General features: G+C 43.7%; 1 protein-coding gene and 1 long non-coding RNA gene across 2 annotated transcripts in view; both read right to left on the bottom strand.

Moving 5' to 3' along the window:
- Positions 1-8,145, bottom strand: part of CRHR2 (corticotropin releasing hormone receptor 2) — a gene marked incomplete at both ends in the record, with an annotated part of 148,461 nt that extends 140,316 nt beyond the window's left edge. Inside the window, one exon of the mRNA XM_083377017.1 lies at positions 8,077-8,145. Coding sequence (XP_083233143.1) covers positions 8,077-8,145 — 69 coding nt within the window. The remainder of the gene's footprint in view (positions 1-8,076) is intronic.
- Positions 1-26,585, bottom strand: part of LOC310648912 — a 468,719-nt gene that overhangs the window by 398,267 nt on the left and 43,867 nt on the right. The gene's annotated exons all lie outside the window — the stretch shown is intronic.

Here is a 26,585-nt window from a genome sequence, read left to right as displayed (position 1 = left end):
GAAGCAGGATTTGCTTAATGACTGGATGATCCAGTCAGAGAGAGAGAGAGAGAGAGAGAGAGAGAGAGAGAGAGAGAGAGACTTTGAAACAGGAAGGATATAAATGTCAGCTTGTGAGACCTTAGGCAGAAAAATTTGATGTCGCCAGGGTAAAGCTGCTTCCTATGTTATTTTAAACAATAAGGACTGGAATGAGATCAAATCCATCCAGGGCTTGGTCAAAATCAGGGTTGAACCTAAACTGCCAAATTGATTTTGCAGCTCTAGATTCAAACAAGAGGCACTTAACACGGAGCAAAACCAACGGAGCTGAAAAATTCATATATTAGTCAATAAAAAGGTAAAGGTAAAGGTTCCCCCGCACATGCGTGCTAGTCGTTTCCGACTCTAGGGGCCGGTGCTCACCTCCGTTTCAAAGCCGAAGAGCCAGCGCTTGTCCGAGGACGTCTCCGTGGTCATGTGGCCGGCATGACTAGACGCCAGAGGCGCACGGAACGCTAATTTGTATTAGTCAATACAAATGGTAAATTTTCAAGGCAGAAATCTCCAACACTCTCTGTCCTTAATTTACTCTGGGTTTCCTTAGATGCAAGAGACCCAGAGTTCTCACTCAGAACACAAAAGATACACCTCAAATTATCCTACTTTGGATGCATGATGTGGAAACGCAGAAGGCTCTGATGCTGGAAAAGTTGGAAAGAAAGAGAAGGGGGTGACCACCAGTCAGAGGAATGGGCTCAGTTATAGAAGTGGTGGAAGGACCACTAGATGACCTCCAAGGTCCCTTCCAACTTTATATTATTATTATTATTATTATTACCACTGGAAGTGCTGAAGAATCAGTTTTGGAGTCAGATTCTCCTGGAGAAGATCAATCCATGTGGCTGCTCAAAGTCAACACTGACTTGAAGGCACAATCAATCAATCAATCAACATTGACTTGAAGGCGCATAATCCATCAACATTGACTCGAAGGCATAAAATCAATAAATCAGTTAAATCACTTGCTCACCTCTCTCGAAAAGTCCATCCTGGTGGAAAAATGTGGTAGGAAAGAGAGGAAGAGGACAACCAATAGCAAGGAGATGGGGACATGCTTGAAATATCTGAAGAGCCAGGTTAGGGCTGAGTCATGAAGAAAATCTATTTATGTGGTTACTAAGAATCATGACTCATGAGAGTTATTATCATGCGCTTAATCATTCAGTGCAAAGACTTAGCATTCTGGAGAGGTTCATAAGGTTGAGAACGATGGAAGAAAAAAGAAAAGGAGAAGAAAGTGAAGTGGACTCACTCATAATTTATTTATTTAATTTTATTGAATTTGTATACCGCCCTATTCCCGTAGGACTCAGGGCGGTTTACAGGGCAGTTAAAACCATGAAATACAAAAAATTAAAATCAATTAAAACAATTAAATTAAATTCAAGCCCCAAGAGTAAATCTAAAACCCAGTTAAATTAACAACCCCACGGTCTGGACCAAACAGATCAAAGAGCCAAGTTTTCAGGTCCCGGCAAAATGAGCGAAGGTCGGGGGTAGTCCTAGGTTCTGTGGGTAGTTGGTTCCATAGGGCAGGCGTACCCACAGAGAACGCCCTTCCCCTGGGAATAACCCGCCGGCATTCCTTAACTGGCGGTACCCTGAGAAGGCCCTCCCTGCGGGGGCACACAGGACGATGGGAAGATGATGACAGCAGCAGGTGTTCCCTCAGATATCCCGGATCCAAGCCATTTAGGGCTTTTTAGGTCATTACCAGCACCTTGAATCTCACCCGGAGGGCAACTGGAAGCCAATGCAGCTCGCGGAGAAGAGGTGTTACACGGGAGTATCGGGAAGCTCCCATCAAAACTTGCACGGCTGAATTCTGCACCAGTTGAAGTCTGTGGGTTGTCCTCAAGGGCAGCCCCATGTAGAGGGCATTGCAGTAGTCTAACCGGGAGGTCACGAGCGCATGAGTGACTGTACATAGAGCATCTCGGTCCAGATAGGGATGCAACTGGCACACCAGGCAAATCTGGGCAAAAGCACCCCTGGTCACGGTTCCTATGTGATCTTCAAAACTGAGCCGTGAATCCAGGAGGACACCCAGGTTGCGAGCCCTATCAACGGGGGGTAATACCTCATCCCCTATTGTTAATGATGGAGAAGGCTGGTCAGCCCGAGATGCTGGTATGAACAGCCACTCAGTCTTGATATGATGATGGATATCCCATTGGAGGAGCTCAAGGACCAAGCTGAGCCCAAATAACCCTTGAGAAGGACTTGCTAAGAACTGGTTTTGACTTGAAGACACATAATGGAACAATCAGTAAATCAGTGCTAAGTTCCAACCATTTGAGAAGTCTATAAAGGTAAGAAATGAAGGAAAGAGAAGAAGAGGACACCAGAAGAAGGTTTATAGACGTAGTTATGGTGGCGATCGAGACGTCCTTGGAAAAGCTGAAGGACCAGGATGAGAATAGACCTTCCAGGAGAAGACAGATCATGTGGCCACTAAGAGTTGAGATGGCCCATTATCAATCAAGATGAGTAATTTTCTGGCTACTAGAGGCGTTTTAGTTCTTTGGTGTAGGAGAGAAAGGGGGGGCGCAATCCATGGGGCATTGACATGAAGGAATTAAAAACTGCAGATGTATGAGCATGTGCAGACTTTGCACACCTGGGCTGATAGAAGCAGGAGAGAAGATCAGTTCAGGGGAAAAGCAGAGGGGGAAAAATACTAGGGATGGCCATTAGAGGCATCTTTATTGTCTTCCAGGCCACAAAATAAAGGACTTTTGTGTGTATTTGTGTTTTCTCCTACCTAATGGTGCAAGAGTATATATGCATTCACATAACATCTATGCACTGGGAAGGGAAGGGTGTGTTGCATAGGGTCCTCTCTGGGTCACATGACCAGGAGGGTGGAGGGAGGGGCTTAGAATGGAGCAGATTACAACTTTTTCAGCCATTCTCCATCCATAGGGAATATTTCTGGATTTATTTATTTTTTCTCCAGAACCCCTGGCCAGATCTTGCCTGTTAGTCTTTCTTTGGCCTGCTTCCCCCCACATATAACCACATTTGCCCCTCTTCTGTTCATTTTTTGAGAGCCATCCTGGAGATGGAGGAACAGACAGACAGAGTTGGAAGCTCCTTCGTATTCAGGTAGTCCTAGACTTATGACCACCACTGAACCCAACATTTTTGTTGCTAAGTAAGACATTTCTTAAGTGAATTTTGCCCCATTTTTAACCACCTTTCTTGCCACAGTTCTTAAGTGAATCATTGTTAAGTTAGTAACATGGTTGTTAAGCAAAGCTGGCTTCCCCCATTGACTTTGCTTGTCAGAAGGTCGCAAAAGGAGATCACGTGACCCCAAGACACTGCAACCGTTGTAAGTATGAGCCAGTTACCCAAGCATCCGAATTTTGATCACATGACCATGAGGATGCTGCAAAGGTTATAAGTAAAAACGGTCTCTTTTTCAACGCTATTGTTAACTTCAAATCGTCACTAAAGGTATTCTTGTAAGTTGAGGACTATCGGTAATTTCTTTCTGATCTTCCGTTATAGATATCTCAAAAATACAGTAGATGCAGTTTTGCTCAGAACATGTAGTTATTCCCCCTACTCAGTGGCGTAGCGTGGGGGGTGCAGGGGGGGCCGGCCGCACCGGGCGCAACATCTGGGGGGGGCGCTCGCACTCGCAGCTCTCTGCCCCTGCCTGGCTCACTCACTCTCTCTCACTGCAGTGCTGGCTGTGCGAATCCGATCCGAGCCGCCGGGTCGCCGCCCACTGTGGAGGGGGGGTGTGCCAGGCGTGCGGTGCGGTGCGGAGAGAGAGCAAGGGACTATCTGGGGGAGGGACAGTGCAGACTCGAGTGCTAAAATCCACGGGTTAGGGGGCGCAAATTACTTGCCTTGCCCCGGGTGCTGACAACCCACGCTACGCCACTGCCCCTACTTTTCTTCTCTTACACCAGGGGTCTTCAAACTGGGCCCTTTTATGACATGTGGACTTCAACTCCCAGAATTCCTCAGCCAGCATGCCTGGCTGAGGAATTCTGGGAGTTGAAGTCCACAAGTCATAAAAGGGCCCAGTTTGAAGACCCCTTGACTTACACTAATCCAGCTTTGAAAGTGTGACTCAAAAACAGTAAGATATTTCAGGTCGAAGCACAGATGATGGGAAGACCCTGTTCTAGTTTCCCACACGTTTCTCAGCACGAACACTGGATTTGGTAAAAGTTCCAACCACTTCTCCCTAAACTAAATCTGTTTATTTCTCCTCTAAATCCATCCCATAGGACTTTTAACCATTCTGCTGACATTGCTGTAAACCGCAGGTAGTCTCCTCAACTTACGGCCGCAATTGAGCCCAAAATTTCTGTTGTTAAGTGAGACATTTGTTAAGTGAGTTTTGCCCCATTTTATGACCTTTCTTACCACAGTTGTTAAGTGAATCACTGAGGTTGTTAAGATAGTAACACGGTTCTTAAGTGAATCTGTCTTCCCCATTCACTTTGCTTGTCAGGAGGTCGCTAAAGATGATCATGTGACTCTGGGATGCTGCGACCGTCGTAAGTATGAATCAGTTGCCAAGCATCTGAATTTTTATCACGTGAACATGAGAATGCTGCAACGGTCGTAAGTGTGAAAAATGGTCATAAGTCACTTCTTTCAGTGTCATTGTAACTTCGGTCCCTAAATGACCGTTGTAAGTCAAGGACTGCCTGTAGGGTTTCTCAACCCTGGCGACTTGAAGATGGATGGACTTCAATTCCTACAATTCCCCAGTGAGTTGAAATGACCCAGCTTCCTTGAAAAATCCAAAATGCTTGGAATAGTGGAAGGAAAAACCAGCAACAAGGTGTTATAGATAGTCTGGCTTACACTTTTTCACACTGTTTATGCTAGGCTTACACAGTCCTTGCACTTACAACCATTATAGTGTTGCCACGTCATGAAAATTCAGGTGCTTAGCAACCAGCGTGATTCATGATGGGTTCAGGGCCCTGGGATCATGTGATCTCCATTTGCGACCTTTAAAGGTAGGTCCTCGACTTGCGACCACAATTGAGCCCCACATTTCTGTTGTTAAGTGAGACATTTGTTAAGTGGAGTTTTGCCCCATTTTATGACCTTTCTTGTCATAGTTGTTACATGAATCACTGAAGTTGTTAAGTTAGTCACACGGATGTTAAGTGAACCTGGCTTCCTCACTGACTTTAATTTTTAATTTAATTTTTAATTTTAATCCCATTTATATCCCGCCCTTCTCCGAAGATTCAGGGCGGCTTACAAGCTTAGCAGTAGCCTTCATTCTATGGATATGCCTGCTTATTAGGGCTTTCACACACACCCCAAGCGGCATTATTACAAAGTCAGCTTATTGCCCCCAACAATCTGGGTCCTCATTTTACCCACCTCGGAAGGATGGAAGGCTGAGTCAACCTTGAGCCTGGTGGGACTCGAACCTGCACTAATTGCAGGCAGCTGGTGTTACTTAAGGAGGCACTAGCCCACTGCTCCACCAAGGCTCTTTGCTTGTGAGAAGGTTGCAAAGGGGGGATCATATGACCATCATAAATGTGAGTCACTTCCCAAGCATCTGACGTTTAATCACGTGACCACAGGGATACTGCAACGGTCATAAGTGTGAAGAACGGTCCCTTTTTCAGTGCCATTGTAACTTTGAACAGTCACTAAATGAACTGTTGTAAGTCAAGGACTACCTGTATTTCCAATAAGCAAAGTCAATAGGGGAATCTGGGTCTGCCAAGTTCACTTAACAACTGCATTATTATCTCAACAACTGCAGTGATTCACTTAACAACTGTAGCAAAAAAAGGTCATAACCTCGTATACATATTCCTTAACCTATACCCATTTACGTAATATTGGAATAGAACAGAACAGAACAGTACAGAACAGAACAGAACAGAACAGAATAGAAAAGAAAATTGCTTTTCTCTTTGGTCGGTTTCCAAACATTGTTTCTTGATTCGCTTAACAACCATGACACAAAAGGTCGTAAAATGGTTCCTGACTCAAGTTAACAACAGTCTTGCTTAGCTATGGAAATCTATAGCTTAATTGTGGTTGTAAATCAAGGATTATCTGTATTTCAGCTGTTGCCTCTGTGCTAGCAGGCACCCACCATCAACCATAACATGACTATTTTACTTGCTGTATTTTCCATCTTGGCAGCTATCCTGCCTCTTTTTACTCCCCTGAATCTGAAGCATTCCACCCTCATCCCAAACTCAGTGTACAGGTAGTCCTCAACTTACAGCAGTTCATTTAGTGACCGCTCAAAGTTACAACGGTTGTGAAAAATGTGACTCGTGACCATTTTTCACACTTATGACCATTGCGGCATTGCCATGTGATTTACATTCAGAGGCTTGTCAACTGACTCACATTTATGACGGTTGCAGTGTCCCTGGGTTACGTGATCCACCTTTTGCAGCCTTCTGACAAGCAAAGTCAGTGGGGAAGATTCCCTTAACAACTGTGTTACCTACTTAACAACTGCAGGGATTTACTTAACAACTTTTTTTTGTAACTGTAGATTGTAATGCATACACCAGAGTTCTAAGGTAAGAGTTATAATTTTAACACTTTTAATAGGCCTGTTCCCAGAAGCATGTATCCCAAACGTTCCCATAGCTGGAATGACACTTGTACATGCTCAGAGAAAGTCTTCTCTCTTATCCAGGGGCTGAAAATCCGGAGCTCTGATGGTATACATTTTCTAATATTCCCCCCACTTCAAAAATAGCCAAGGGATTAAATGCATTCATTCTAGAGCCTGAATTTTTTCCATACTTGTAAAAGAAGGAAATGGTTGTGTTCATTCAGCAGCCTTAATCGGGGCAGAGGCAGTTTCCACAAAGATACATCATGCCTAAATCTGGTTAGTATTAAACTTGCTTGTTTTTTCCGGAGCATGTTGTCTGATCATTAGTTAGTTGATCATTCCTTCAATGCAAATAGGATTGTTTGGCCCCTAGTTTAACAAATCATGAGGGCATTAACTAAAAAATGGGAGGATAATGATAATAATAATAATAATAATAATAATAATAATAATAATAATAATAATAATAATAATAATAAAACAACAAAGAAGAGGGAGTCAAGCTATTCTCCAAAGCACCTGAAAGCAGGACAAGAAGCAACGGATGGAAACTAGTCAAGGAGAGAAGCAACCTAGAACTAAGGAGAAACTTCCTGACAGTTAGAACAATTAACCAGTGGAACCACCTGCCTCCAGAAGTGGTGAATGCTCCAACACTGGAAGTTTTTAAGAAGAGACTGGACAGCCATTTGTTTGAAATGGTATAAGGTTTCCTGCCTGAGCAGGGGGTTGGACTAGATGACCTCCAAGGTCCCTTCCAACTTTATATTATTATTATTATTATTATTATTATTATTATTATTATTATTATTATTATTATTATTATTATTATTATTATTATTATTATTATTATTATTATTTAAAAAAAACAGGCCACAAGGTATCCAGACTCTTTTCAGTCCAGTGGCTTTTGCAAAACTAACCACTAACTTCTGCAATTGCTGAGCCGTTCTCTCCCCACCTCCCACCCCCCCGCCCAGCCAAAAACGCCAAGATTGATATTTTTTCTTTTTTTTTCTTTTTGAGATAGGAGAAAAACAGATAGCTTTCATTTCCGATTCTATTTTGAAGATCAGAGGGAACCAAAAAGAAACCTAATTCAATGTTCAGAACCGATCACTAATTTTTTTTCTTCTCCGGCCTGCAACCAACTACTACTTTACGCAGGAACACAGTCATATACAGAGAGGAAAGCGGACCTCTGCCCATGCGAAGAACGCGCCGCCCCAGCCCCGCAACAATGCCAACGCCAGCTGCGTCTCGCCAAAACGGCCCCTTGAAGTCGGTGGGAAAAGGGAAAGAAGAAACTTGATTATGCAAAGGAATAAAACGGTGGTCAGCGCGGGGACCCACTTCCTTCCCCACCCCGATTAAAAGTATTACGAAAGGGACGCCTCTCGACCCTCCCTCCCCCCCCTCAGAACGGCAGGAGCGCACCGGCCACTTACGGGCAGCACCAAAAAGGCCACGGTGCGCAGAGCGCGGGGTCTCCACTGGAGCCGAGCCGGGGGTCCCATGGCATCCGTCCCGCTGCCCCCTTGCGTGGGCTCATCGCATGGGGACTAGGGCTCTCTCTCTCCCAGGCTCCCGATCGGCCGTTCGCCTCCCTCGCTCGTTCCCGCGGCGACGCGCTCTGCGCCCGAGGTCCCGGGAAGCGACGGCAGCCAGGAGGCAGGCAGCCTGCATTGGCTCCCAGCCCCTTTCCAGAAACGGAGGTCGGTTCACTCGCAGGATAGCGCGGGGGCTTCTAAACATGGGCAGACGACAATTCCCCCCTCCCCACCCCAGTCTCCTGCGAGGGGAAATAGCGCCGAGTTACAGATATTTTTGGGGGTTGGGGTGGGGAGAAGTAATTAGCCACCAGCATCTCCATTTGAGGGTGTGGGGGGGGGCGGGAATGGGAGCGCATTTTCAGGGATCTCCGCTGAATGCCCTGTAAGCTAGCTCTTGTGCACGTGCAGAGAGCGGCCAGCCTCTGTTTTAGCAGAGGTTCACCTGTTCTGGAAATGAATTTAAAGAACTTTATGTCTATGGAGATTCTCGGTCATCCAGGTCATGCTTGAACTGAGGAAGCTTATTGGATGAGAAGTGAAACATCTTCGAGCAAAACAAAGAAAGTCCAGTTGACTCTTGGGGAAAAAAAACGGTTCCTGTAATTCTCTAGTTTAATGAAAAGAAGGACTGTGTGTGTGTGTGTGTGTGTGTGTGTGTGTGTGTGTGTGTGTGACATAAGAGCAGTGTTTCAATATTTAAGGGGCTGCCACAAAGACTTATTTTTCCAAAGCACCAGAAGGCAGGACAAGAAGGTCATGGTTTAGCAAACCTAAAACCACGGAGAGGTTTCCTGACAGAACAGTTAACAGTGGAACAGATTTCCTTCAGAAGTTGTGGGTGCGCCAACACTAGAAGCTTTAAAGAAGAAACTGGAGTTTTTGGCAAATGATGCTGGGTTATCAATTCTTTCATCAGCATCTTCCGTTGCTCCATTTCTTTCAATTCTGATACATGGGATCAGACCCATCAGGACCAGATTCTGCTTTTAAAAGACAAGGGACGCACTTTTGAAGACAGCAAAGTCCACACTTTGGAGAGAGAGGACCGATGGTTTGAAAGAGGGGTCAAAGAGGCCATCTAGGTCAAAATTGGGGGAGGGATATACAACAACCTCTATCTCCAGTCTACAACACCGTCCTTCCAGCAGTTCCAAGAAGGCTCCACACCCATTTGCACCACTCAGGTGACCCTGAGGACACAGATAACAACTTCCAGGTGGCCTCAACGACTCTCTAAAAGGATGCAAACAACCAGCTGTCTGCAAGGAGTATAAATCTTTCTCTTCCCCACCATCCAGTCAGAGCTGAAGAAGCTTCTTGGATGAGAAGCGAAACGTCTTCAAAGGAAAAACAAGAAAGTCCAGTTGCCTCCTGAAAAAGCATCACGACTGGACTTCGTTTAGCAATCATTTTTACAATGGTCATTAAATGGGTCACTGCAGTTATTAAGCAAGTTATATAGTTGTTAAGTCTGAACCTGGTTATTCAGTAGGTGTTTTTTGCCATAAAATATCATAAAATGGCAAGAGAGCCTTGGTGGAGCAGTGGGCTAATGCCTCCTTAAGTAACACCAGCTGCCTGCAATTAGTGCAGGTTCGAGTCCCACCAGGCTCAAGGTTGACTCAGCCTTCCATCCTTCCGAGGTGGGTAAAATGAGGACCCAGATTGTTGGGGGGCAATTAATCTGACTTTGAAATAATGCCGCTTGGGGTGTGTGTGAAAGCCCTAACAAGCAGGCATATCCATAGAATGAAGGCTACTGCTAAGCTTGTAAGCCGCCCTGAGTCTTCGGAGAAGGGCGGGATATAAATGGAATTAAAATAAAATAAAAAAATAAAAACTGTCAGACATTTTTGTGGCATCCAAAATGTCACCAACATTTTTGGGAACGCAGCTGAACAATGGGACAGCTGCTTTTAGGAGAGATATAATCTTAAAGTGATGACACTGGCGCCACAGGGGTCTGTCCCAAGTCCCAAGGATGTCAAGACAATGACGCACGTACCAAAATACCCCATTGTGTCATAACACTCAGGTAATCTGCACAATGTTTTTATTTTTTATTTTTTTAATTAGTTTTCCAATATTACAATAGTATCTTTAAAAAGCAACGTGGTGTCTGGGTTACAATAATTCCATTTCAGACAAATACATATTATTACAAATCTCCAAATTGTTGTAATCAATACTCCCTCTCTCGTTTCCTTTAATACAAATTATCTCTTATCGAAATTAACATACTTCTCATTGCTCTCCATCAGTCATTTAATAGTTTCCTTATATTTGTCAATACTTTAGTATATTTTATATTTTAACATTCCATCTTTAAAACATCAAACACCTGATATATTTTTCCAGCTTTAATTTTACACTGATATTAAAATTAAACGTTTAAAATTTCTCATCTTCACGTTGCTAAATAACCTCCTTTACCTTTACACAATTTTCTCCAATACCCTCATCATGCACAATGTTTTTAATGGAGGCTATTGTGTAGTGGGTCCGACGCAAGAGAGACGCCAGCCGGTGTGTGAGTTCAGCTCTTTATTGGAAGGGGAAGTGAACTGGGGAATGAGGGCTACCTGGCCTCCTTATATACCTGGCCAGGTAAGCTAACAGCTGATGGGGTTGGCCCTAGGTTTCCCGCCGAAACTGTCCAGGCCACGCCCCCTGATGGCTGTTGCTATGCAGATGCCTGCATACATAACAGAGGCATTGGCGAGGGGCGAGAATATGCCAGATTGTTAAAATCTGCAAAATCGCAGGAGGCTTATGTCCACCATATGACTTGATCTCAGCCTTTTGAGATAAGCCATCCCAAGATTTCCAGAAATCCTACATTTTTGTTTGTAAAGGGTACAGGTAGTCTTCAACTTATGACCACAACTGACCCTAAAATTTCTGTTCTTAAGTGAGACAGTTATTAAGTGAATTTTGCCCCATTTTACCACCTTTCTTGTCAAAATTGTAGTTGCTGAATTAGTAGTATGGCTGTTATGGGAATCTGGCTTCCCCATTGACGTCGCTTGTCAGAAAGTTGGAAAAGGGGATCAGAGTAAATACACGACAGTTGCCAAGCGTTTGTATATAATAATAATAATAATAATAATAATAATAATAATAATAATAATAATAATAATAATAATAACAACAACAACAACAACAACAACAACAATAATAATAATTTGGAAGGGACCTTGGAGGTCATCTAGTCCAACCCCCTGCTCAGGCAGGAAACCTTATACCATTTCAGGAAAAGGGCTGTCTAGTCTCTTCATAAAAACTTCCAGTGTTGGAGCATTCACACTTTCTGGGGGCAGGTTGTTCCACTGGTTAATTGTTCTAACTGTCAGGAAGTTTCTCCTTAGTTCCAGGTTGCTTCTCTCCTTGACTAGTTTCCATCCGTTGCTTCTTGTCCTGCCTTCAGGCGCTTTGGAGAATAGCTTGACTGCCTCTTCTTTGGGGCAGCCCCTAAGATATTGGATCACTGCTATCATGTCCCCCCTCGCGCTTCTCTTCGTTAAACTACACATACCCAATTCCAGCAACCGTTCCCTATATGTTTGAATTGTGATCATGTGACCTTGGGGATGCCATAGTGCAGGGGTGTCAAACTCAATTTCATTGAGGGCCGCATCAGCATTGTGGTTGCCCTCAGGGGGCCGGGTGGGTATGGCCAGGGTGGGCGTGGCCTAGTGGGTGGGCGTGGCTAGAGTGCGTATGGCCTACTGGGTGGGCGTGGCCAGCTCTACATGGTTCGCATCAAGGGTGCCTGTGGGGGCCTGGGCAGGAGTGGGACAGATCTGAGGGTCTCTGGCAGAAGGACAGTCTCTGGGCCAGGGCCAAGGCAGCGGGGACCGTTCCCTCACTGTTTCCAGGATGGCTTCGCGGGCCGCATGAAACCACTTCGCGGGCCGGATGTGGCCCCCGGGCCTTGTGTTTGACATGTCTGCCATAGTGGCTGGCTGGAGAATTCTGGGAGTTGAAGTCCACACATCTTACAAGGATGGAAAATACTTCTCTAGACTCTTCTCTGACTAGCCAACTGTTCTTTAAATATCCCACAATGAATCCAACTTGGGTAGATATTTAAAACTCGGCACTTGATTTATTTAAAACATGAACTGCATTACTAGAAACATTTGCTCCCTGAACTTTTAATTTCTTTTCCTATGTGTATGTGTGTGTGTGTGTGTTTGGGGTGTGGGGGAAAGCAGGTTTTTTTTTCCCCTTTGAGCAAAGGATATTTTAATTTTATGGCAGAATCACCCCACGCCTCTGAGGTTTGAATAAAACCTCAAATGGGGCTGTTCTTTTCTAAGACATGGAGATACTTATCTTCAGTGACTTTGCTACCAACGATGGTGGCCTCTGTTGAGGTTTCTTTGGGATGTGGAGATGTTTCCTCTCAATCAATGGTCAGGTTTTAGTTGCTGTTGGTGCACTCTGGGGTATAAAACAGACAAAGGAGCTGTACGTTCTTGAGGATTCACACACCCTTAGATTATGGGTTGTGGGTCAAAAGTGTGGTGAGAGATCAGCTAGAATCTTAACATAGGATGCGAACAAGAGTACAGGCAGATGGAAGGATGGGTTATATCCCATTAAACTGTTGTCAACTCTCAGAAAACAAATGGATATGGCTTCTCCAAGCCTGGTCCTTCAGATCTTCCGATGGTGCCCCATTTCCACTGTAACTGAGTCCATCTAACTTCTGCAGATTGTCCTTTTCCTTCCTTGGATTCTTCCCAGCATTATAGACATCTCAAGAAGTATTTCCCCAGTGTTGTGGACTTCTTAAGGAAGAGGGGTTGTTGCATTGATTGATCAATAATGAGACGTTGACATTTAATGACCAAATAGACTGAACTTCTCAAAAGATGATTTGTCCCAACCTGGTCTTTTTTACGTCTTTCAATGGGGCCCCATGTCCACTGTAATTAAGTCCATCCACCTTCTCCTGGTTGTCCTCTTCTCTTTCCTTCCATCTTTCCCAGTATTGGAGCCTTCTCCAGAAAGCTAGAACTTTACATTGACTGATTTGTGCCATCAGGTTAGTTAGGAACCACAAAGCTAACCTTCACCAGAAGGATCTGGTCTCAGCTGGATCTCTAAGATCTTCCAACCATGCATCCATCTAATGGTGTCCTATCTTTGCTGTATTGGAACCCATCCACCTTGCTACTGATCGTCCTCATCTTCTCTTTCCTTTCACTTTTCCTATCAATATGAACTCCTCAGTGACCTGAGTCTTTCCACTGATTAATTGAATTATTATGTGCCAACAAGTTAGTGTTGACCCTTTGCAATCAAGATCTTCTCCAAGAAGGTCTCAAAAAAAAAATCCAAGGAGATCTCCAAGAAAATCTTCAACAAGACAATCTGCCTTTAATTCTCCCAATGATGCCCCCATCATCACTATATCTGAATCCATCCATCTTGCTTCTGGTCAGTGAAGAGAAGGATGAGGGGGGACATGATAGCAGTGTTCCAATATCTCAGGGGCTGCCACAAAGAAGAGGGACTCAAGCTATTCTCCAAAGTGCCTGAAAGCAGGACAAGCAGCAATGGACGGAAATTAATCAAGGAGAGAAGCAACCTAGAAATAAGGAGAAACTTCCTGACAGAACAATTAACCAGTGGAACCACCTGCCTCCAGAAGCTGTGAATGCTCCAAGACTGGAAGTTTTTAAGAAGAGACTGGACAGCCATTTGTCCGAAATGGTATAGGGTTTCCTGCCTGAGCAGGGGGTTGGACTAGATGACCTCTAAGGTCCCTTCCAACATTATTATTATTATTATTATTATTATTATTATTATTATTATTATTATTATTATTATTATTATTATTACTACTACTACTACTACTACTACTACTACTACTACTACTATCTTTTTCTCATTCCTTCCACCAGGTTTATGGTCTTGTGTGCTTCTCAGTGTAAATATTTACATTAACTGATGATGTGCAATCCATTTGGTTGATGACTCTTAGTGCTAACATATAGACCTCTCCATGACAATCTATCCTACCTTAGTCCTTCAGGTCTTCTAATGGTCTCCCCAACACCACTATAACCAAGTTCATCCACCTTCTGTAGATCATCATCTTCTTTTTCCTTCCACATTTCCAAGCATTATGAATTTTTCAAGGAATCTGGTTCTTCCATTGGTTGACTGATTATCAAGTCAATGTTGACTCTTATCAACCACATAGTAGACCTTCTCCAAGATGATCTGTACCTAATTGGGTTTTTCAGCTCTTCTGACAGTGCCCCGGTTAGGATATTTAAGTTAATAACTGGAACAGTAACGTATATAATGGGCCAGAATACACAGTTGGTTGGTTGATTGGAGAATGTGGACACCTGTGTGTGAGGCAATCTGTGCTATGATTGGTTACTGGATATAAAGGGGGAGTGTCACTTCTTTCCCGCCTTTTTTTTCTGTGTGCTCTACATGCTGTTCTGATGATTTACCTCATGATGTAGTGATCTACCTGACAATCTTGATTGCTGCAAATATAAATGTAAAATACATTTACTTATATAAAGTTACAAGTTCGTGTCAGCAATTCTGACTTGATTTGGACTCCATTTGTGTAATTCTCTGTCCCCATTGCCAGTGTACAGTATCTGAGTCCATCCATCTTGAGAGAGATTCTGCGAGTCAGAATAGAGCTGGAAAGGGACCTTGGAGGTCTTCTCGTAGTCCAGCCCCCCACTCAAACAGGAGAACCTATATATCATCTCAAACAAGTGACTGTCCAGTCTCTTCTTAAAAATCTCCAATGATGGAGCACCCACGATTTCTGGAGGCAAGCTGTTCCACTGGTTAATTGTCCTCACTGTTAGGAAGTTTCTCCTTAATTCCAGGTTGCTTCTCTCTTTGAACAGTTTTCAAACATTGTTTCTTGTCCTGCCCTCTGGGGCTTAGGAAAATAAATTGACCCCCTTTTCTTTCTGGCAGCCCCTCAAATACTGGAATACTGCTATTGTGTCCCCCCCCCCCTAGTCCTTCTTTTCTCTAGACTGGCCAAACCCAAATGTTGCAATTGTTTTTCACATGCTTCAGTATACAGGCCTTTAATCATCTTAGTTGCTCTTCTCTGAACTTTTTAAAAGTCTTGTAAAATGGTGCTCAAAACTGGATGCAGGATTCCAGGTGTGGCCTTACTAAGGCTTTATAAAGCAGCACTAATACTTCACATGATTTTGATTCTATGCCTCTGTTTGTACAACCCAGGATTGCCACTAATCATTATCTTCTTTCCTTTCCTTTTCTTTTTTTTTCAGTATGTGGGCCTTCTACAGAGAACCGGATTATGTATTCAGAGTAGGATAATTTGAGAGTAATCATTTGTGTCTTGAGTGGGAGCAACAAATCATTACATTCACTTAATTTCACATTTGAATGGACTTCTATTTTCATCTTTCTGAGTATTCAGTATTCAAATTGAGAATTTTTCATTCAGAATTTGCAATTCCTAAGTTTTGGAAATATACTCAGTAAAACCACAGAATTGCTGATTTAACAATTTTTGGTAAAGTACAGGTAGTCCTTGACTTAGCACAGCTTGTTTAGTGACCAAAGTTACAAAGTTACTGAAAAAAGAGACTTATGGCAGTTTTCACACAACAGCTGCAGTATCCCCCTGATTTTCTGCCTGAGCAGGGGGTTGGACTAGAAGACCTCCAAGGTCCCTTCCAAATCTATTATTATTTTTATTATCATCGTGTGATCAAAATTCAGATGCTTGGCAATTGACTCACATTTATGACAGCTGTAGTGTTCTGGAGTCACATGATCCCCTTTTGCGATCTTCTGATTAGCAAAGTCAATGGGGAAGCCAGATTCATTTAACAACCATGAAGTGTGAAAGTGGGGTGCCCAGTGCTCTTCAACATCTTCATCAACAATTTGGACAAAGGGATAAATGGGAAACTGATCAAATTTGCAGATGACACCAAGCTGGCAGGAATAGCCAATACTCCAGAAGATAGGCTTAAGATAAAGGAGGATCCAGACAGACTCGAACACGGCGCTATCTAACAAAATGAAATTCAATGGTGAAAAAAGTAAGGTTCTACAGTTAGGCAGGAAAAATCAAATGTACAGGTATAGTATAGGTACTACCTTGCTCAATAGCAGTAACTGTGAGAGGGATCTCGAAGTCCTAGTAGACAATCACTTAGATATGAGCCAGCCGTGTGCTGCAGCTGCCAAAAAAGCCAACGCAGTGCTAGGCTGCATTAACAGAGAAATAGAATCAAAATCACGTGAAGTACTAATACCACTTTACACTGCCTTGGTAAGGCCACACCTGGAATACTGCATCCAGTTTTGGTCACCACAATGTAAAAAAGATGTTGAGACTCTAGAAATAGTACAGAGAAGAGCAACAAATGTGATTAGGGGACTGGAGGCTAAAACATATAGGGAACGGTTGCTGGAATTGGGTATGTCTAGTTTAATGAAGAGAAGGACAAGGGGGGACATGATAGCAGTGTTCCAGTATCTCAGGAACTGCCCCAAAGAAAAGGGAGTCAAGCTATTGTCCAAAGCGCCCAAAGACATGACAAGAAGCAACGGATGGAAACTAGTCAAGGAGAGAAGCAACCTAGAACTAAGAAGAAACTTCCTGACAGTTAGAACAATTAACCAGTGGAACAACCTGCCTCCAGAAGCTGTGAATGCTCCAACATTGGAAGTTTTTAAGAAGAGACTGGACAGCCATTTGTCTGAAATGGTATAGAGTTTCCTGCCTGAGCAGGGGGTTGGACTAGATGACCTCCAAGGTCCCTTCCAACTTCATTATTATTATTATAGTAACTGAACAACTGCAGTGATTCATTTGGCAAGAAAGATCTGAAAACGAGGCAAAACCCGCTTAACATCTGTCTCACTTAGCAACAGGAATTTGGGGCCCAATTATAGTCATAAGTCAAGGACTACCTGTATATGAGGACTACTCTTATTCTAAATCAAATATATATTGATGAGTATGTGTATCATTAGCAAGGAAACATAAAGCAATTAAAAAGTCTCTCTCTGGGAAAATCTCCTCCAGCTATATACAACGTTTTCATGCAGATATTTAGGGGGGAAAAATGGGTGAACTATGAGGCAAAAGAGCTTTCATTGTCTAGCACCTCACTATTTTAATAATTTTTTGAGCGTTAACGAACCCCAACGTGGTAGAGTAGCAGTGTACTGAGTGCAAAATTGTTCTCTCAAAATAAAATAACCACCCAGAGACCTTTGAATCCAGCAGTGTAATTAATTTTAGTTTGTAACAAAAGCTCAAGGACTTTTCCCAGGAAAGCAATGCCCCATTGAGATAAGTGCTTCCACAGAAATCTCTTCTGGATGGTGAGAAGCCGAAGGGTGGAAAAGAGAGAAAGGATGTTTTTGGTCCTTTGGGATAAGAGAATCGAAAGGGAAATTAATCAGTCTCTTGCCTCCACACCATGTTGGGACAATGACTGAATGCTCAGTGAGTCTTTTTAGAAGATTACTGTTGATTGTCTGTCTGGTTCCAAGATTTACCATCTTAAGAGACCAATTCACTATGGTAACATCTGTCTGTTGTCTCTCTCATCTTTTTATGTGTCCAGCCATTCATCTTTTCTCCCATCCATCCATCCATCCTTCCATTACCTCTCCTCCATCAATCATTTCATCCATCCGTCATTTCTCCCATCCTCCTTCCTTCTCTCCACCTATCCATCACCTCTCCCATCCATCCATCCATTTCTTCCAATGTCCATACATCATTTCTTCCTCCCAACATCTGTCCATCATTTCTCCCATCTCTCCCTCCCTCCCTCTATCCATCCATTAACTCTTCCATCCATCTATCCACCTATCCTTCCTTCCAATATCCATCATTCCATTCATCCATCCATCTTCTCTCCCAATATCCATCCATCATTTTTCCCATCCCTCCCTCCATTTCTTCCAATGTCCATACATCATTTCATCCTCCCAACATCTGTCCATCATTTCTCCCATCTCTCCCTCCCTCCCTCTATCCATCCGTTAACTCTTCCATCCAGCTATCCACCTATCCTTCCTTCCAATATCCATCATTCCATTCATCCATCCATCTTCTCTCCCAATATCCATCCATCATTTTTCCCATCCCTCCCATCCCTCCCTCCATTTCTTCCAATGTCCATACATCATTTCATCCTCCCAACATCTGTCCATCATTTCTCCCCTCTCCCTCCCTCCCTCTATCCATCCGTTAACTCTTCCATCCAGCTATCCACCTATCCTTCCTTCCAATATCCATCATTCCATTCATCCATCCATCTTCTCTCCCAATATCCATCCATCATTTTTCCCATCCCTCCCTCCATTTCTTCCAATGTCCATACATCATTTCATCCTCCCAACATCTGTCCATCATTTCTCCCATCTCTCCCTCCTTTCTTCCCTCCCTCCCTGTTCTCTTCCATCCATCTATCCATCTCTCCTTCCTCCCAATATCCCATTCATCCATCCATCTTCTCTCCCAATATCCATTCATCATTTTTCCCATTCCTCCCTCCCTCCATCCTTTCTTCCAACATCCATCCATTCTTTCTTTCAATATCCATCATTCCATTCATCCATCCATCTTCTCTCACAATATCCATCCATTATTTTTCCCATCCCTCTCTCCTTCCCTCTATCCATCCATCCATCCATCCATCCATCGCTATCAGTCCTATCTCCCTCTCTTGGTATTTATGCAAGTCTACCTCACTAATGTTCACTGAAGAAGCCCCTTCTCTCTCTCTCTCCCTCTTTGTGTATGTGTGTGTGTGTCTTTCTTTCCCTCCCTTCCTCCTAATGCCACAAAGTTCCCCAGCCCACATCTTGCCCTCATCTTCTCCTCAGTTCATGTAATCCCCCACCAAGGGCTGTATTGGCTGGGGATGATGGCAAGCATAGTCCAACCACATCAGGAGGCCAACTGTGAATTGCTGAGCCATTTCTGTTCCCGCTGTACAGTATTTATGCCTTCTGATCCTCCTGCCTCTTGCCCGTTGGCCTCTCCTGAAATCCTAGTGGGCAGCTTGCCTCTCCTTCAGGGCTGCTGTGTTGCCCGTAATGCCAGCTTAAGCAGATTGAAAAGGGACCTTTATTAAAACAGCTTGGAAGAAGTGAACTGAGCCAAGATTTGTTGGAAACAATTGACAACAGGTGGAAAGAATGCAATTAAGAGGGCCAGGGCTGGGCCTTGCTTGCTTCCAGACGGCATTCTTGGGACGGCATCCGCGCACGCGAGAGCAGGGCAACTTAGAGAGTTGAAAGAGGCTTTGGGTGTGTGTTGCGTTTCCAGCCTCAGATCAATGCTGGGTGACTTCACAAGTGAAGAAAAACAACATATAGCAGTCTTCCAATATTTCAGGGGCTGCTCCAAAGAAGAGGGAGTCAAGCTATTCTCCAAAGCACCTGAAGGCAGGAGAAGAAGCAACGGGTGGAAACTAGTCAAGGAGAGAAGCAACCTAGAACTAAGGAGAAACTTCCTGACAGTTAGGACAATTAACCAGTGGAACAACCTGCCACCAGAAGTGGTGAATGCTCCAACACTGGAAGTTTTTAAGAAGAGACTGGACAGCCATTTGTCTGAAATGGTATAGGATTTCCTGCTTGAGCGGGGGGGGGGTTGGACTAGATGACCTCCAAGGTCCCTTCCAACTTTAATATTATTATAGTAACTGAACAACCGTAGTCATTCATTTGGTAAGAAAGATCTGAAAATGAGGCAAAACTCGCTTAACAACTGTCTTACTTAGCAACAGGAATTTGGGACTCAATTACGGTCGTAAATCGAGACTACCTGTATATGAGGGTTATGCCATTTGTCTGAAATGGTATAGGATCTCCCTCATGAGCAGAGGGTTGGACTAGAAGACCTCCAAGGTCCCTTCCAACTCTGTTATTCTCTTAATTGGAAACCCCTTGCCCCCCCCACCCCAAAGCTCTCATTTCCATTCATGCATTATGGGACATATAACTTCTGATCAAAAGGTATGCTTAATCTACCCATGTTGATTGACAAACGGAGCCATACGGAAGATCCATTCTCTATCCTTCTTAAAAGCAGCTTGAATGCATCTTTAAAACTTGCAGAAAGATTTCACTTCTGACCCCCCCCCCCACATCACCCTCCAAGTTATCACTGCAAATGTGTTCTGACAGGAGGGGGGAAAAACAACAACCACAACTTTCAAAAAGTGTGGAAGTTCACACAATGGATGCCATCCATTAGTGTCCCTGAAGCAACTGGCGCCTGTCATCCTTGCAGTTCTCATTTTAAAATCTGTGCAAAATTCTCTCTCTCTCTCTCTCTCTCTCTGTGTGTGTGTGCATGTGTGTTGAAATGCAAAATGTTTGGGGGAGGGGGTATAGTCTGCCACCAGCTTCTAAGCCTTTGTCACAGGATATATTTTACTGATGGTCAGTCCTTGTCAATCCTGGGTGTATTTTAAGCCCCCTGCTCTTTGTCGCCTTTTAAATAGAAAGGGGTTTAGGAATAACATGCATGGAATGGGCAACAGATGACCGTCCCAGCATTGCCTTGGTGCCCCGTGAACAGCTGGCAGCCTCTGTCCAAAACTGGCATGATTTGCACAAAGAGCAGAGACCGTATCCTGGAAAATGACCGTCAGTTTGTGCTCAGCAACCTTCCCCTGGCGCTGAACTGTTTATAACATCGGAGAGAGGTCAAACAAATCAAGATGGTGGCTGCATTTTTGCCCTCCATTTAGGACCACAATGGAGGTTAAAAAAGTTCCTTTGCTAAGCAAAATAGTTGTTAAGTGAGTTTTGCCCCATTTTACAACTGTTTTGCCACAGTTGTTAAGCAAATCACTGCAGTCGTTAAGTGAATCATGCAGTCATTAAGTGAAGCTGGCTTTGCTTGTTGGAAGCTGGCTGAGAAGATCACAAATCGTGATCCCATGACCCCAGGGATGCTGCAATTGTCACAAATACACGCCAGCTGGCAAGCACCCAAAATTTGGACTGTGGGGATGTTATGATGGTCATTAAGTGTGAAAACTGGTCATAAGTCACTTTTTTCAGTGCTGTTGTCACTTCGATCATTGAACAATAGAAAGAGTGCAGAGAAGAGCAACAAAGATGATTAGGGGATGGAGGCTAAAACATATGAAGAACGGTTGCTGGAATTGGGAGTGTCTAAAGAATCAGGGACGCGATGGCTCAGTGGGTTAGGATGCTGAGCTTGTCGATCAGAAGGTCGGCAGTTTGGCGGGTCGAATCCCAGGTGCCACGTAACAGAGTGAGCGCCTGTTACTCGTCCCAGCTTCTGCCAACCTAGCAGTTCGAAAGCACGTAAAAATGCAAGGAGAAAAATAGGGACCACTATGGTGGGAAGGTAACAGCGTTCGGTGTGCCTTGGGCATCTAGTCATGCCGGCCACATGACCACGGAGATGTCCTCGGACAAGCGCTGGCTCTTTGGCTTTGAAACGGAGATGAGCACCGGCCCCTAGAGTTGGAAACGACTAGCACGCCTGTGCGGGGGAACCTTTACCTTTACCTAATTTAAAGGGTGCAATGGCTCAGTGTGTTAGGACGCTGAGCTTGTCAATCAGAAGGTCGGCTGTTTGGTGGGTCGAATCCTGAGTGCCGCGTAGCAGAGTGAGCGCCTGTTACTCATCCCAGCTTCTGCCAAACTAGCAGTTCGAAAGCACGTAAAAATGCAAGTAGAAAAATAGGGACCGCTACGGTGGGAAGGTAACAGCATTCCGTGCGCCTTGGGCATCTAGTCATGCCGGCCACATAACCATGGAGACGTCCTCGGACAAGCGCTGGCTCTTCGGCTTTGAAACGGAGATGAGCACTGGCCCCTAGAGTTGGAAACAACTAGCACGCATGTGTGGGGGAACCTTTACTTTTACCTTTAATTTAAAGGAGAGAAGGACAAGGGGGGACATGATAGCAGTCTTCCAATATTTGAGGGGCTGCCACAAAGAAGAGGGAGTCAAGCTATTCTCCAAAGCACCTGAAGGCAAGACAAGAAGCAACGGAGGGAAACTAATCAAGGAGAGAAGCAACCTAGAACTAAGGAGAAACTTCCTGACAGTTAGAACAATTAACTAGTGGAACAACCTCCCTCCAGAAGTTGTGGGTGCTCCAACACTGGAAGTTTTTAAGAAGAGACTGGATAGCCCTTTGTCTGAAATGGTATAGGGTTTCCTGCCTGAGCAGGAGGTTGAACTAGATGACCTCCAAGATCCCTTCCAACTTTATTATTATTATTATTATTATTATTATTATTATTATTATTATTATTATTATTATTATTATTATTATTATTATTATTATTATTATTATTTAATAATAATAATAATAATAATAATAAAATAAATGATTGCAAGTTAAGGACCATCTGTACATACATTTCCTGATGTACGGCCGGTTCAAAACATACTTATGGAAACATACTTATGACCTAGTTTGGAGGTTCCAACAGCTGCCGCCCCTCCCCCATAGTCTCAAGAGTGCACGTGGGGGACAGGACAACTGACCTGTATTTACTATGTTTTTGTCAAAAATAACCCCCGGCATTATCCTTCCAGCAAAGTGTTCCATAGTGGACAATGGGTTCATTCAACAACTTTGCAAAAGAAGACCAAAAAACTGGATTGAACGTGTGACGACCCACTCTACGACTGTCGTGACTTACGACGGTAATTGACAGGCTCCACCAAGTTGTAAGTCAAGGAAAGCCTGTAACTGTTGCATTCCAATGGGAACTGTTGACAAGATTGATGGATAAATTGACTTCTTTGATTAAAGAAAAGATCTAATGATCTACATTAGAGACTGGAAAGGGACATTTTGCAAAAAAAATCAACCCCTTCCCCAAACTTGTGATTTATGACTTTGATGATTCAGTCGGGCAGATTATAGAAAGAAAAGTCATATAGTGGAACTTTAGAGATACAAGGTTAAGCTATACAGATAGTCCTCAACTTACAATAATTCACTTAGTGACCGCCTGGAGTTACAAGGGCATTGAAAAAAGGTACTCATGACTGTTTTTCAAACTTAGGGCCATTGCAGCCTCTCCATGGTCACGTGGTTCAAATTCGGATGCTTGACAACTGACTCATATTTATGACGGTTGCAGCGTCACAGGGTCACATGCTCCCCTTTTGGGACCTTCTGGGAAGCAAAGTCAATGGGGAAGCCAGATTCATTTAACGACCGTGTTTAGTACTTAACCACTGCAGTGATTCACTTAACAACTGTGGCAAGAAAGGTCACGAAATCGGGCAAAACTCACTTAACAAATGTCTCACCTGGCAACATAAATTTTTAGCTCTGTTGTGGTTGTAAGTCCAGGACTACTGTATTTGTATTTACAATTAGTCCTCCCTTAACGACTGTTCACTTAACAACTGTTCTGGCAAGTTCTGGCAGACCTCCCCAGAGTGACATTTGATCTGGTTCTGGGGTTCTGGCAGCCACACATACACACACCAACACAGTCACGTGATTGCAATTTCGGTGCTCAATAGCTGGGTTGTATTTACAGCTGTTTGCAACATCTGGCTTTTGCCCTACCTACTGGGCAGCTGTGGGCTACCCTGACTCTTATCTGCCTGTTCCTTTGGCAGCCTCCTTTGTGCCATAGTGGAGAGAGTTAATGCATTTACAACCGCTGCCTGTTCTATTTTCATTTATTCTAGGAGATGCCAAATGTTTTATTTAAAAAACCATTTTAAATAGTAAATAATTGAACACTTCTTTTTTTCTAAACACGCAGTAAGGGAATTCTATTTTTAAATGCTAAACCACTGAGAGCCTTGGGCTGTTGGTGCTGTATCAAATTATCACTATTAATATTCATATTTTATTCCCTCCTTTATACATGCTTTTGGAGAAAATGCATCCTTATGTGAATTGGGGAACAGACGAGCTACTTCCTTCATGATTTCCTAGCCAGGGTCATCCACCAAGGTAGGTCAAAAAAGTCAAGATGGTGGCAGCCTCTGTGCTATCAGATTCCTCCCCCGTTTTTATGGGGATTGTAAAGGGGAGGTTGTTGATCCAAGCAGTCATATGGATTGAATTGTTTGCTAGATTTATGTCCTGGTTTTATTTCAGGAGCCCGAGGGGGTTAGACATAATGCTATCAGTTTTCTCCCGCCACAGCAACCCTGTGAGGTAGGCTGGGTTGAGAGATAACCATTGGCCCTTCGTGGCTGAAGGGGTCTTTCTTCACTTTCCCAAGCTTTTGGACTGAGAGGGAGGGGCCAATTTCCCAGGGAGCTTTTGTGGGTGTACAGGACTTGAACCCGAGTCTCCTTACTCCTAGCCTAACTCCTTAACACCGAGACCAAATTGGTTTTGTAATACAGTGCAGCGTGTCATGCAACCCAAAGTTAAGAAAAGAACAGGAACAGAATAACAGAACAGTTGGGAGGGGCCTTGGAGGTCATCTAGTCTAAACCCCTGCTCAGGCATGAAACCCTATACCATTTCAGACAAATGGCTGTCCAGTCTCTTCTTAAAAACTTCCAGTGTTGGAGCATTCACCACTTCTGGAGGCAGGTTGTTCCACTGGTTAATTGTTCTGACTGTCAGGAAGTTTCTCCTTAGTTCCAGGTTGCTTCTCTCCTGGATTAGTTTCCATCCGTTGCTTCTTGTCCTGCCTTCGGGCGCTTTGGAGAATAGCTTGACTCCCTCTTCTTTGGGGCAGCCCCTGAGATACTGGAACACTGCTGTCATATCCCTCCTCGTCCTTCTCTTCATTAAACTAGACATACCCAATTCCAGCAACCGTTCCTTATACATTTTAGCCTCCAGTCCCCTAATCATCTTTGTTGCTCTTCTCTGTACCCTTTCTAGAGTCTCAACATCTTTTTTACATCGTGGTGACCAAAACTGGATGCAGCGTTTCAAGTGTGGCCTTACCAAGGGATTATAAAGTGGTGCTAACACTTCAAGTGATTGTGATTCCATCACCCCTGTTAATGTAGCCTAGGATTGCACTGGTTTTTTTGGCAGCTGCAGTTAAGTTACAGCGTACCTTGCAATACAGGGTAGACATCGGCTTACAACCTTCTGCTTAGCAACCATTCAAATTTACAACAGCACTGGGAAAAGCGACTTATGACTGATCTTCGCAGTTACAACTCTCACAGCATCCCTACAATTACGTGATTAAAATTCCGAGCTTGGCAACTCTCATACATTTACATGTATCATCCCGGGGTGATGTGATTGCCATTTGTGGATTTTCCCAGCTGGCTTCTGACAAGCAAAATCAATGGGAAAAGCCAGAGTCATTTAATGACCGAGTCATTCACTTAACAAGGGCAGTGATTGAATAGACTGCAATTAATTTAACAACTGCTTTGTTTAGCAATGGAAATTCTGGAGCCAATGGTAATCAGCAAACAGGTTAGTCCTCAAACTTACAACAGTTCGTTTAGTGACCATTCAAGGTTACAGCGCCACTGAAAAAAGTGAATTACGTCTGTTTTTCAAAGTTATGACCGCTGCAGCATCCCCATGGTCATATTTATGACGGTTGCAGTGTCCTGGGATCATGTGATTCCTCCTTGGCAAGCAAAGACGATGGAGAAGCCAAATTCACTTAACAACCATGTTGCTAACTCAACAATCAATCACTTAACAGCTGTGGCAAGGAAGGTCATAAAATGGGGCAAAATTCACTTAACAAATGTCTCACTTAGCAACAGAAATGCTGGGTTCAATTGCTATCATAAGCTGAGGACTACCTTGCCCAAAATCTCTTCTCCTTTTTTATTCTAGGTTAACAACAAATTCTTGCTTTTGATTCTGAGCAGGCTTCTAAAACAAACTGTGGACAGGTTTAATTTTCTAAGAATAACGATGCGCTGCTGCCTCCTGAGTCTCCCGTCTCTTACCCATCCTGCAATAAATATTGCTTACTCTGAGCCAAGCCTGTTTCCAAGGCTCCAGCATAGCTTTAACATAGCTACATTCCTGCTCACCCAGCTGTATTTCTAATTTTGGGGAACGCAGCTGATCATTCTGAATGTCTGGCCCATCATCCCTGCATTTACATTCATTTTGGCATGCTTCTTCTGACAACGTATGAAGAGTCCTTGATTTGAAACCACAGAATAACAGAATTGGAAGGGACCTTGGAGGTCATCTAGTCCAACCCCCTGCTCAGGCAGAAAACCCTATAGCATTTCAGAGCAATGGCTGTCCAATTTCTTCTTAAAAACTTGCAGTATTGGAGCATTCACAGCTTCTGGAGGCAGGTTGTTCCACTGGTTAATTGTTCTAACTGTCAGGAAGTTTCTCCTTAGTTCCAGGTTGCTTCTCTCCTTGACTAGTTTCCATCCGTTGCTTCTTGTCCTGCGTTCAGGGGCTTTGGAG

The sequence above is a fragment of the Vipera ursinii genome, assembly GCF_947247035.1.
Source record: "Vipera ursinii genome assembly, chromosome: Z".
Taxonomy (NCBI): domain Eukaryota; kingdom Metazoa; phylum Chordata; class Lepidosauria; order Squamata; family Viperidae; genus Vipera; species Vipera ursinii.
This window is presented reverse-complemented; position numbering and strand designations above follow the sequence as displayed.